This window comes from Remersonia thermophila, chromosome 3 (assembly GCF_042764415.1).
Source record: "Remersonia thermophila strain ATCC 22073 chromosome 3, whole genome shotgun sequence".
Classification (NCBI taxonomy): domain Eukaryota; kingdom Fungi; phylum Ascomycota; class Sordariomycetes; order Sordariales; family Chaetomiaceae; genus Remersonia; species Remersonia thermophila.
Genome location: NC_092219.1, coordinates 1,918,162 through 1,931,047, shown reverse-complemented (window position 1 = coordinate 1,931,047; position 12,886 = coordinate 1,918,162). Strand labels below are relative to the sequence as shown.

Here is a 12,886-nt window from a genome sequence, read left to right as displayed (position 1 = left end):
GCTGACGACATGCTCCGGCTCTTGTTCCGTTGCAGTCGCAGGCAAACGGGAGCGGATGTCTGCTGCTGATTGGACAGTTGCATCCGTGTGGAGGCTCGCCTGAGTGCACCAAAAACAAAGCAACGCCGATGGATGGAGAGAGTGATGAGCGCTGAGTGGTGTGTGGTGGCCACCAACGAGCGCAGGTGGGGCGGCGGTTCCCGATGTTTACCAGCTCGAAGAGGCCGGGTCGGGTCGGGTCCCGCCAATCTCTCGTCTTCTGCGGGGACAGGAGCTCTGCGGCGCTGTCCTGAGTTCATCAGGATTCTTCTCGAACCACGGTGCCGCAGCGCAGCCCCTTGGATCCTTTCTTGTTGTTGGTGCCGTATTGCGATGCCGTGCTGAACTCGGGGACCAATTTGATTCAAAGCCAACACCGAGGCGCCCCTGCGTCGCTGGTTGTCAAACACGAAGCCTTTGGCCAGACAGCGGCGCGGTGCGCTCTCCGAGACCCGAGTTCCCGCTCGGACTGCTTTGCCTCTCTTGGTGCGCGGTGGGTGTGCACGGCTGCGACCCGCCGCTTCAAGCAAGCTTGCGTTCCGCGCCGCCAACAAGACGTCATTTTCTGTTTCTTGAATTCGAAGAAGAAACCAGACTCATGAAGCGACTTGTTTCAATCCTTTTACCGTTGCCGCCGTAATTGTCCAGGAAGAAAGTGGGTTGAGAGATGGGCAGTGATGCGGCTCACCGAGGTGAGTGATGATCGAAGCCAAGCGCGCCGTTTCCCCGGTTATCGCCCATTGTTTACTTTCCCTCCCAATCGCCAACCAAGCCTGTCTTGGGGCGGCACACAGCCCTCCAACCCCATCGGCAGCCGCACACCTTCTTCGCTTTGGTCAGAGCCGCGATTCGCATGCTCCTTTGACCAACACCATTGTGTTTTTGTCGACATCATGCCTCGGAGTCTTTTGTCGCCGGACTTAAAGAATGCAGGTTGCTGACCGAGCTTGAACTCTCCACTCGGATTCCAGGATGACGCCTGCGAAGCAAGACGACCCGCAACCCCCCGACCCCACGGCAACACCTGGGCGCCCGCAGACAGACAAACATGACGCCCCGACAACGCCCGCGAACAAACGAGCTTCGGCCCCGCCGGCCGTGACGCCCAAGAGCGCTCCCGCCGCCGCGGGGCAGGGCTCCGCGAACAAGAAAAAGCCCGAACCGAGCCTCCTGACCGACTTCTTCCTCGGCCGGCCAACCCCGGCTCGCATCGCCGCCCAACGCGAAGCCATGCGCCAGCGCCGAAAGAGCATGGCCGCCGATGCTGCCAATGTGCGCGAGGAGCTGCGGCAGGAGATGCGTGCGGCCGCCATGCGGAGGGTACAGCAGCCAGGGGGTGTGAGGGAGCGGGTTCTGGCGTGGCAGAAGGCCAGCGCGGCGGCAATGAAAGAGCAGGGCGGAGGGGTCCCGCACGCCGAGGATGCCATGACGGAGCCGACCGAGGTCGCGGTCCAGATCCCCCCCGAGAGCGTGACCGAGACGGACCGGTTGAGGGTCCGGATGCGACAAAAGTCAAAGAGGACGAAGCCCAAAGCCAAATCATCCGACGAAAAAGAGAAAAAGGAGGAGGATGGTGACGACGAAGACGAAGACGACAGCGACGGCGAGGAAACGGAACGAGAGACGCCTGGCGCGAAACAATCAGAACCCCAACCAAACGGGCCACGAGTGTTCAAAGTCAAGCTCGCCCCCAAGAAGCGAATTGTTAGTGATGACAACTGGATGAAGCGCAACAATGGGAAAGCCCCGCCACGAGACAGCTCCCCCAAGGCCAATCCGGCCCCCAAGCCGACTCCCATCCCCAAGGACTTTCTGCAACGGACCGCGCAGAATCCGACGGTGCAGAGCAAGATTCGTGACTGGGTCCAGCGCGTGGAAATGCCTGACCCGCCACAGCCGCCGCGGCCCAAGCCGCAGCATCGCAAGAAGATGAGCACATCCGCGATCCCGCACACGGCCTTCGACGACGACACTCCTAGCGTGGTGGCGTCCGACCCGGGCATGAGACCTCGGCCAAAGTCCTCTGGCGACGACGGGATCCGAGTCAAACCCCTGAAGATAAAGAAGCCGGCGTACGACTCGGACGACGGGATTCGCGTGTCTCCGGTGAGGAAGCAGGAAGACGACGGCATCCGGGTGAAGCCCATGGATCCCGCCAAGACGGACGATGATGGGATCCGGGTGCGGCCGATCGATCCCAACAACCCAGACGGCATCCGCGTCCGCCCGATCGACCCGGAGCCTGCCGAAAAGACGGAGCAGCGCAAAGCGTCGCTCGGCCCGGCAGATTCCAAGAAAGAGGAGCCCAAGCCAGAAGAGCCCAAACCGGCGTCAACCAAACCGAAACCACGGGTTGCGAGCGCCAAGCGGAGGCCTCCCCCGAAGACCGAGGAGGCCGGCGAAGCCCCTGAGGATTCCGAGACCGAGGTTGAGACGTCTACGAAGCGAAAGCCCTCGCGGCGGCGCTCGAGGCGGAGGAGCCGCAGCTATAGTCCTGCCGCACGGAGAGCAGCATCTCCCCGAAACCTGCACTCGGAGGCTGAGACGAGGCGCAGGGCCCGTTCGCCGTCCGTGTCCGATGCGGAGTCCGACAGGGTCCCCCCCACCGTTTTGGGGAACAAGTCTCTGGCCGAGATCCCTTTTGGATACTCGGCTTTCAGCGTTCTCGACCTCCCCATGGGGGCCGACGCGCACAACACCGCTACGAAAAGGCCCAAGGCCCAGCGGAACCCCAGCCTCAAGGCGGTGCCGAAGGTCCTGAAAAAGGTTGTGACGGGCGCCAAGGACATCATTCAAGAGATGGCGGAGCCTCCGCGTCCTCCGCCAACTGCGAACAAGCCGCAGAGCATCGAGACGTGGCTCAACAACACGGTTGATCCGTTTGTAGAGGCCGCCGCAAGCCCGGTTCCCCAGGAACCTGTGCGCGCCCCGCCGGCCGAGGAGAAAAAGCCGGCGCCAGAGCCGCCTAAGCAGGCCCCGCACCCGGCGCCAGCGCCGGACGCTAAGAAGCATGCCTCGCCGAGCCCAGCGCCCGAGAGCCGCTCCAAGGAGCGAGCGGCACCCAAGCCGACCCCGGAGAGCCGTCTCAAGGAGCGGGAGCCGTCGAGGCCGGCGCCGGAGAATCGGCCCAAAGAACGGGCCCCGGGCAGGTCGGCACCGCCCGAGCATCGGCCAAAAGAAGCCACTCGGCCGGCGGCGCCAAAAAACATCGAGCCGGCCGAGCCGGAGGACAGGACAGACTCTGAGCATGAGGACAGCGATGCGACAGCCAAGAGGGCATCGACGGTCACAGCATCCTCGAGCGGTCTCAGGAGGAGGCGCGCAACGAGGATGGCCGCCTCTCCCAAGTCTGGCGGCAAAAGGCCGCTCCGGGACATCCTCCGGGACGCCTTCCGCGGGGAATCTGGTGGCCACAAGCTTCCGCCCACCGTGTACCCCAGCTGCGAAACGGACGATGATGGAGGGAGCTACTACGATGAAGATTCCTACTACGGACCTGCCAGCGAGAGGCGCCGTCCAGGGAGCCATGGAAAGGACGGCGCGTTGTCCGACTACTCATCCACCTACTACTCTTCCACCTACTGCTCCTCCGCCTACGATTCCACCATCTCTTCGGACCTCTCGAGCCACCCCCCTCCGAGGAGAAGGCCCCCCCCAACCAACGGACTTCACGAGCTGTCGACGATCGTTTCGGAGGAGTCTGCCAGCGCACGGGAATCCGACGCGCTCTCGGATGTCTCTCAAACCACCATCACGCAGACGACCGCCGTCACGAAACCCCCAGAGATGGAGAGGCAAAGGAGCCATAAGACGGGTCTCAAGCGCCGCCTCACCAAGCACTCGGACCTGGTGTCGGTGCTCTCCCTTCCCGACAACGCGGCGCCGGGCCGGTCGCAGAGCATCAAGTCTTCCCGCTCCGGCAGCCTGCACCGCCGGCCGAGCAAGGCGCGGCGGGGGAGGGTTGATGACCTGCTGGACGAGTTTGCCGACGACGAGCATTGGTACGGCAGGGAGCTGAAGGCTCTCGTGGATGGCGTCATTCCGGTTCTGTTGAGGGATCTCATGAGCAGCGAGCCCAGGGATGGCCGGGCCGACACGGTGGCCAGGTCGGTGGTCAACATGGGCATGGCGCTGGAGAAGCTGAGAGACCGGCACCGGCGCGTGCCCCTAGGCGACATCATGGCGCTCTTCATCTGGCTCGACGAGGTGTCGCCGCTGTACGATCATTATTTCGACGTCTGGCGGCTCGGCTTCCAGGGGCTCATCATCAACCTCCTGCCCCGGTCGGGCAAGGACGACGACTCGCTCATCAACGCGCTTCCGCGGAACGAGGAAGGCGACATCGTCAACGAAGATGGCGAACGCGTGGACGTGGCATTCCTGCTGAAGCGGCCTCTGATACGTGTCAAATGGATCGTCAAGTTCCTCAAGGTCGGTGTTCCCTCCCTGCATGTTTCAGCCTCGTCGGGTTGCTAATCCTCATAAAGGCCGCCCTTGCCATCACCGAGGCGCAGGAGGCCGAGCGCCTTCTTTCTGTCTTTTTCGATCTCCAGGAAAAGGCCCGCAAGCGCTACAAGGAGGAGACGGCCCGCCTGATGGACGAAGACGCCAGCAACACCGACACGTCGAGGTGCCGTGATCTCCGGACCCTCCTCCCGCTCGATGGCGTGGTTATCAACAAGCGGCGCCAGGTGGTTGCGCTCGACGTCTTCTCGCTTGACCTGCACCACTCGAGCGACCAGCGGCTGGCGTGTCAGGTGGAGCTGATCTTCAGGGACCGCCCGGCGCTCCCTGAGGACAAGGGAGACATCCTCATCCGGGAGATGGGCATCGGGTCGCGGTCGTGGCTGCTGTTCCCACCGGTGCCGATGCAGTACATCTCGGCCCGGAACGGCGACAAGTCCGACACGCTGGTGGTGATGATACGCGGCACGCACAACGGGAACGAATGGTTCGAGCTGCTCCACCTCTCCACCGACAGCGAGGAGCAGATCGACTACTGGCTGCGGGTGCTGGGGAGCAACCCGATGCCGCCAGCCACGTGGGGAAGGCCGGCAGTGGTGCCAGCGATTTCGTCGCCCCCCAGAGCGGGAGCTGCAGATGTCCCGGTCGGTGAGCGCCAATCAGGCGGTCCCGAGACGGAGCGCCTCCCGACACCGCCTCGCGACAACGCGCCGTCGTCTGCACTCCCAAGCCGTGGCGCTTCCCAGCCTGCTCCGATTCGAGGGGAGCAGATCAACAGCCGCGCCGCGCCGGAAGAGAGGCGGCAGGCTTGGGAAATCCGCACCGCCAACGTCCCAGCAATCACGAAAGCGCCCCCCAACACGACTCCCTTCCGCGAAGATGGGGCGCCCCCGCCGCCGATACATCGGACGTTGGGACCCAAGAGCCCCGGGCTGCTTGCCCCGCCCATCGAGCCTGGACCGCATGCTCGTCTGAAGCGGCGAACGTCATCGCCCTTGAAGCACGAATACCACCCATCCGATGTCTCCTCGGAGAGCTCCCGCTCCTCCAGCGAGGACGACGACGACGATGACGACGACGACGACGACGACGGTGATGAGACCGAATCGTCCGAGAGCTCTAGCGACGACCTCGACGAAGACGATGTGCCCGACACGATTCCAGGGTACAGCATCAAAGAGCCCGAGACCGCCGCTGCCCCCGCCGCCCCCGCCCCTGCCCCCGCCGAGTCCATGGTATCGGACAATAGCATCACACCCTCCCACTCGGCTTCTCAGGTGGCGGCGGGGCGGGGTAAGGACGATGCGAAGCCGGAAACGCCAGCGCAAAGGTTTACGGCCACCGTCTCGTATTGGTCCACCAGGAAGGGCGCCTGGAAGGACGTTCACCATGGCCAACCGGCTTCGATTGTGATTTACCCCGGCAGGATGGAGGTGCGTCGGGCCGGCAGCCGGCAGAGCCTGAGCAGCGGCGACGACGCAGCCCGGCCCGGGTCGTCGGGAAGCTCGGATGCCGGCACGTCCCGCTCCTTGGTCGTTCTGGTCCTCACGCCCGTGGTCATGATCCGACGGAGCACGGCCCTCGACCTCGAGGTCCGCAGCCCGGCGGCGCCCGAGTCGGAGCTCAAGACGGACGCCGGCATGTTCCGGTTCCGGGCGGGCAACCAGGACGACGCGCGGGATCTCTATGAGGCGGTGCACTTTAGCCGTCTCAACAACGCGGCCTACATCCGCCTCGCCGAGGAGGCGCGGGTGCGGTCATTTGGGCAGCAAATGGGCCTGGCCGTGCCCGCCGAGGGCAGCGTGTCGAGCTCGGGCCACCGGCGCGGCTGGTTTGGCCGCCGGAACAGCTACCGCGCCTCGACGCGCGCTCCCGCGAGCGTTTCGGGGGGCAGCGTCTCCACCACCATCTCGGCGGGCAGCTTCCTGCGGCGGCTCATGGGCGGCAACGGCAACTCGTACAACCTTGACGAGTCGACGCTCGACCGGTTCGGGCGGCCCGCGTTGCCGGGCTCCGCGGCCGTCGGCGGCGGCTTCTACGCCACGGCCAGCTCCGGGTCGCCGTCGCCGCCACGCAGCCTCAGCGCCTCGGTGCCGCCGTCGGCGTCGGGCTCGGGCCGCAGCATCGGCCGGTGGAGCTTCCTGGGCTCGTCCAAGCACCAGCCGCAGCAGCAGCAGCAGCACCAGGCCTTCTCGCCGGACCAGCCGCTCGAGATCCGCTGCCACCTCAACGTGCCCAACAACCGGTGGCTCGACAAGGGCGACTGCCTGCTGCGCATCACGCTGCCGCCGCCCGGGGTGAAGCAGGAGCTGCCGCTGTACCACGGGCTGGAGAAGCGGGTCCTCGTGACGCACGCGACGCGCAAGAGCGGCGACCGGCCGCTGGTCGTCCTGGACGCGGTGCTCGGGTCGCAGTGCTTCAGCTGGCTCGGGAGAAAGGGCGTCATGTGCAGCGTCTTTGAGACGCTGCGGGACGAGCAAGGGAACGTCGGCGTGGCGCCGCGGACGGGGGCCCTCTCGAGCAAGGTGACCAAGTGGTGCTTCCAGTGCAAGAGCGAGCAGCAGGCCAACTGGATCATGGGGCTGCTGACGGCCGAGGTTCCGGGGTTGATTGCGGGGGAGGCGCGGGTGGATGGATGAAGATGATGAGGATGAGAGGAGAAGGAAGAGGAAGAAGAAGAGGAAGAAGAAGAGGAAGAAGAAGAAGAAGAAGAAGAAGAAGAAGAGGAGGAGGAGGAGAAGGAGGAGGAGGAGGACCCCGTACACCGACATGGACACATTGGCGTACATTCGTTTTCATTTCGTCGGTTGGGCGATGCCATGTTGTCGTTTTCTTTCTTTCTTTTACATTCCTTTTCTTTTCTTGGTTTCCTTTTTCTTTCATTTCCTCTGTCGGTTGCCTTATACCCACTGGAGAGACGGGGGAGCGAGGGTGGTCTGTGAGGGTTGGGGAAGGTCATCGGGGGCGGGAAAGGGGACTTGTACATGGTGGAAGATAGATGTAATCCAGATGAACATTAGTCTTGCTATGATCAGGCACCGTTTTGTGGCTGCACGACATCCTATGTTTTTGGTATCTCCTATCTGAAAGGTATTTTTGATGGGTATATATTTTGTACAGATTCGGGAACCTGTTTGTCTTGTTGTCAAAGGTGGTTGTTGTCTTGTTCTTTTCGAGTCTTGTTGGTTGTCTGCCTCTGTGTACACAGCATGCTAACGTCATTGGCGGTTGGGGTGTGGAGCCCAATGTTGCACACACCGCCTGATTTCTTGGCACCTTGAGCTTAGCTGGCGCTACACAGTAAGTGGCTTACCTGAGGCAGGTTGGAAGTTCGTTGCCGTGGCTCCACTTTGCCCCCCCCCCCCCTGTCCCCCGTCCCCGTCCCAACCGTTGGCCGCTTTCTGCGCCTCGTGCGCTTTCTGCGCCAATGGTCGCCTCCCGACGCGTCCTGTCCTTCGCGCGACTCAAAACCTCGGGCATTCAAGGTCTCCTTCCATCACCATCCCCCCATTGCTGCCAATCTCTCGATCCCATCGTCGCGCACATCGATTTCAGTATCGCCGGGTCCTTCTCGACCTTTCACTCTCTCCTAAATCCACCTGCGCCGTTTCGGAATCGCTCAATTGCAGCGACCGCTCGCTCCCCCCCCCCCCCCCTCCTCCCGTCCGCCCCCTCGGCCGTTGTGTTGCGCTGCGACACCGCAGTGCGATCGCACCATCGCCGTCAACATGGCCGACTACAACTCCATGAAGGTCCCCGAGCTCAAGAAGCTCCTCACCGAACGGGGCCTTCCTCACACCGGCAACAAGGCCGACCTCATTGCGCGCCTGACCGAGAACGATAAGCAAAAGGCGGCCGAGTCGGCGCCCAAGGGTACGTTTTGCCGCTGGTGCAACGGCATCGCGATGCGAGCGTCGTTTGTTGCTGCGCTGTTTATCGCCGATGGTTTTCTTTTTTTGGTTTGACTTGGGTGGCGAGCGGGCTGATGACTGACGATATCGTTAGCCGCCGAGCCTGCCGTGGAAGACGAGATCGACTACGAAGACGATGACGTCCCGGCGTCCAAGCCCGATGCCGCCGCCGCAAAGAAGGCCACCGCCGCCGCCGCCGATTCGGCCCAGGATGCGCCCGCAGAGTCCAAGCCCGCCGCCGACGCCGCCGACGCCGCTCCTGCCAAAGAGGCCGCCGCTCCAGCGGCTGCTGCCGCCTCCGCCGACGCCGAGAGCAAGCCTGCCGATGCCACCTCCGTCGACGCGGCCCCGGCCGCCGATGCCGCGCCCGCGACCGACTCGGCCGAAGCCCCCAAGCCCTCTCCCTTCTCGGCTCACCTCCCGCCCACCGACGCCCAGCTCGAAGCCGAGAAGCGCGCCAAGCGCGCCGAGCGCTTCGGCCTCAAGAACGACCCGGAGCTGACGGAGCAGGCCAAGCTTGCCGCCCGGGCCGCACGCTTCGGCCTGACCGCCGCCCAGGTCTCGGCGCTGGACAGCGCGCTGCCGGACCGCGCGCCCAAGAAGCGCGGGAGGGGCGCTGGCGAGGCCGGGGAGAGCGGCGATGCGAAGAGGGCCAAGGGCGGCGAGAAGCAGGGGCAGAGCCAGAGCCAGGGCCAGAGCCAGGGGCATGGCCAGGGCCACAGGGGCGGCAACGGTGGGAGGAGACATCGTGGCGGTCGTGGCGGCGGCGGCGGCGGCGGCCAGGGGAACGCAAACAACGCAGCCAAGGGTGGACGCGGCGGCGGTGGTAGCGCCGCGATCGATCCTGCCGAGAAAGCCAAGCTGGAAGCGAGGGCGAAGAGGTTCGCGGCGACGGCTTGAGGGTCGACGGGACGATGACAGGTGGGGCGTGTACGCTGCGATGGCTGGCTCGTTGTTGGAGGAAAGCCCCCTTCCCCACGTTGAAAATCGGTCCCCTTTTTGTATTGCCCGTTTCACCTTTTCCTTTTTTTTGTTTTCCTCTTCTCTTATTATGTTCTTTCGACAATCAACTTGAAGGATGCGTTTCTCGTCTCTGTCGGCAACTGCTGCTAGGAGGAGGGGGGGGGGGGGGGGGGGGGACACCACGAAGATACGGATGGGAGATGGACACGGGGAAATGGGGAATCTTGGTTGCTACTTGAGGGTATCTGAGACACAAGACAGGTTAGGTCAGGCACGAAGGTATGGGGGTCGGATAGACAATGGAAAGATTCTTTGCGAAGAGATCCCGGAGATGCGTTCTTTCTGTGACACTTGGTGTTTGACCCTTTTGTTGTCCAACAATGTCTTGCCCTTCTTTTCTCTCTCTCTCTCTCTCCTACAATCACGCGGGCACTTTCTCCATGGCAAACAATCTCATGGCTCCTTCAGCCTCGGATGCTGTCTTCGATTCCCACCCATTATCGCAACCCTCTTGATTCATCAAACGAGGCAGAGGTAGGGCACCACCGCATACATTCATTTCCCTACTGAGGCTCCCAGGAGGCAGACAGCAGAGCGCCACACGGCCAAACAACTTGCCTTGCCGCTCCGGCTTGACGAATCCTCCAGGACCACAAATTGTTTTGGCAACAAAACGGACAGAAGAGCGACGCTGGGCGGGAGAGAGACGTCCAAGGCCCAAGAGCGCGCAGCACGACACGGGTCTCGAGCTCGATGTCCTTTCCAAGTAATAGGAACCGGCCATGCCATCAGGCACGGTTGGTCCGTTGACCATCGCGCCCGCCCACCGCCCCGCATTAAACCCGACGACAACGCACGCCCCCCCCGTCGAGCGTGCGATAGCTCCGGCAATGCAGTTTTGCTTGGCTAAGTAAGGATCGGCATGGAGAGAGCACACCTCAGGCAAGGCCCGGGAAAAGCTCTCATTCTCCCACCTCGGGATCCCTATTGGCAGGCTGTGGACATGTGGTAGCTTGTTAGTTAGTCAGGGGTAGCCGAAGGCTATGCTGAATGACCCGCAGAGGAAGGGCCTGGTGGGAACGATCTTGCAGGCGCGACGGGGAAGAGACTTTGTTTTTTTCTTGGGGAGGGGGGGGGGGGGGGGGGCGGGGGTTCTAGACCGGCGCTTTGCCTGCCAGCCGTTCGCCGCAAGGTCCAAGCTGCATACTACAGTAAGCGTCGATGGGCATTGCGTGGTGGTGAGTGGTCGGGTCGACCGCACGCCGAGGGCGCTGCCGAGACACCCCGCCGGGACCGGCGCGAGTTAGTGCCAACGGTCCGGGAGGGGGGAGGGACTGGACGTGAGGTCGGCTGAAAAGCGAGTACCTCGGAGGAAGGAGGGGAAGTTATCTCGTGTTTACAGAGCCGTTCATTATGAATTGAACATTCTTGCAAAGGGGGCTCGCGGGGGGTTCTGCGATGGGATTGGATCCGAAGAGGGAAAGGATCGGAGTGCTGCGGAAAGGTGGAGTCTTTTTGTATGTCAATGGTTTCTGCTTGGTCGCTGATAGGCGATCCGGCTCAGCAGCGGGCGAGCTGAGGAGGGCTAGACGCCAGACGGGGCCGCTCGGCCTAGCCTCTGGAGCCTTGGTTCACGGCGGCCGGCGATGGATGCTACCGTGATGCGCGGGCGGTTGGTGCTCGGCAACGTTGGAGGGGGCGTGTGGTCGCCCGAGCCTGCCTATAGGCCGGACGATGCCGCACCTCGATACGCAGGCGACGGAATCCTGCAGGCGTCGGAGGTCACTGGATCTTGTGCATCCAAGTCACGGGACCGCATATCTAGCATGGCCAGGCGGGGGAAAAGAAAAAAGAGAGTGGCATGATGCAGACCGTCCATCCCTCTAGGGACTGTGGTCGCTTCCACCAGGTCGCGGCCGTTTCCCCGTCGGGAAGATCAACTGATCAACTGAAGCGGGACGGGGCGTCGGGTTTCTCTTGAGATGGTCACCGGCTTTGTCACTGGATGGTGATTTGCCGGAGCTAAGTTCGAGACAAGGAACACAGCTGGGGCTGTTCCGTCCAGGCTCCTAGGTGCTCCCCTGAAGAATCCTCTCCGGGTCGTTCTACACAGTACTATGGTTTGAGGAGACAAGGATGCCCCGGGATGAAAAAGAAAAAAAAAAAAAACCGTTTCCACGCCTTTCGAGGCATTCAGCCGTTGGCCATAAGCGCCTCGTAAGGCCCCGATCCAAAGACAGGTGACGCGGCGCGGTAGGTACCGTAGGCAAACCGGGAACCGTCCATCTGAGCGTGGAGCTGGAGCCCCAAGAAACATGGGCATGACTGGCCTGGCACGGCTGGCCTGGCTCGGCCGAATCTACCAAGGTACGCAGGCACGCAGTACCTGCACAGTACGTTACCTAGGTATGGAGGGGCACATGACGGCTGGGACTGATGGTTCGCATCGGCTGTAGGGGCTGTAGGATGTCTCATCGGTTGGCCACGGCGTGGTTGTGGCGGGGACCGGAGGGCATTGGGGATTGCCAATTCGGCGAGCCATCCAACGAGGGAATAAGATACGCAGCCGGATGCGGCATTAGCATGTGGAAGGGTGCCCCGTCTTTGCCCTGAAGGAATAGCTGCGATTTGATGGCCGAGCCACGGAGCCGTTCGTTGCGAGTGGTTTGTGGTTGACCTGGGTTCCAGGCGCGAGGTGGTTCTGAGGGGTCCAGGAAGAAGTCAGCCCGCCCCTCCTTTGGCGGCCTGGCCAATCAGCGCCCAGAGAGGCCCGCCCAGCCGGTCCCCACCCTTGCCGCCCGCGGGCTTGGCAGGCTAGCGTCGCCGCAGGCTCCACCGAGTGTCACCACCTTCACGCTCCATTGACACCCTCGGCTCTCTCGTCAACAATGTCCCATCTCAAAAGTCCAACCTTTCAACAGCATCAGGGTCCAAGATGGCCTCGGAATCTGCTCGGATGAGGTCAATTGAAAAGTTCCGCTGCCCATGGCAACGTGTGGTGAGGCAGCCAACAAGCGACGCCCAAAAAAAACCATCGTTGTGCCACGTCACAAGCCGCAGGCGGGCGCTCAGGTTTGGGTTGACGAACCCCACACAGAGACGGCGGGCTGTGGCGGAGCGCAGAAGGGATGCATTGGCCTTCTCCACGGGCCCCCATGGACCGCATTGAAGGTCCCAACGAGCCGGTTCTGCAGAAATCTGTGTTGGTGCCCCGTCGGGGGTAGCCGAATCGGCCGCAGCACACAGCCGTCGTTGTCCATCACTGCCGTCATTGACTGCCTCTTTGCAAACTTTTGCACGGGGGTTTTCGGCTCACCGACAACAGACGAGTCCGCCTTGCCCCGTGCATCCCGAGGGTTCGCAGCGACCACGATGACCTGCCAACACGTGCAACTTGCGGCTCACGAGGCCGTCTCCGCTTGCATGACCTGCGCTCGACCAGGTCTTGTCGACCGGCAGGAACCGAAGACGAAGCTCCTGAAGGATGCGCGCCGCGGCAGAGAAGATTG

General features: G+C 62.9%; 2 protein-coding genes across 2 annotated transcripts; both read left to right on the top strand.

Annotated features, from left to right (window-relative positions):
- Positions 1–706: 706 nt before the first annotated feature.
- On the top strand, positions 707–7,142 carry VTJ83DRAFT_3357 (uncharacterized protein; the record flags this gene model as incomplete). The annotated part of the gene is made up of 3 exons (XM_071009726.1): positions 707–731; positions 1,013–4,470; positions 4,527–7,142. 3 exons carry the CDS (start codon positions 707–709, stop codon positions 7,140–7,142), a joined length of 6,099 nt encoding a protein of 2,032 aa, XP_070867235.1.
- A 1,089-nt stretch (positions 7,143–8,231) lies between these two features.
- Positions 8,232–9,314, top strand: VTJ83DRAFT_3356 (uncharacterized protein; the record flags this gene model as incomplete). The annotated part of the gene is made up of 2 exons (XM_071009725.1): positions 8,232–8,376; positions 8,509–9,314. The coding sequence occupies 2 exons, from the start codon at positions 8,232–8,234 to the stop codon at positions 9,312–9,314; spliced, it is 951 nt and encodes a 316-aa protein (XP_070867234.1).
- Between the last annotated feature and the right edge of the window lie 3,572 nt (positions 9,315–12,886).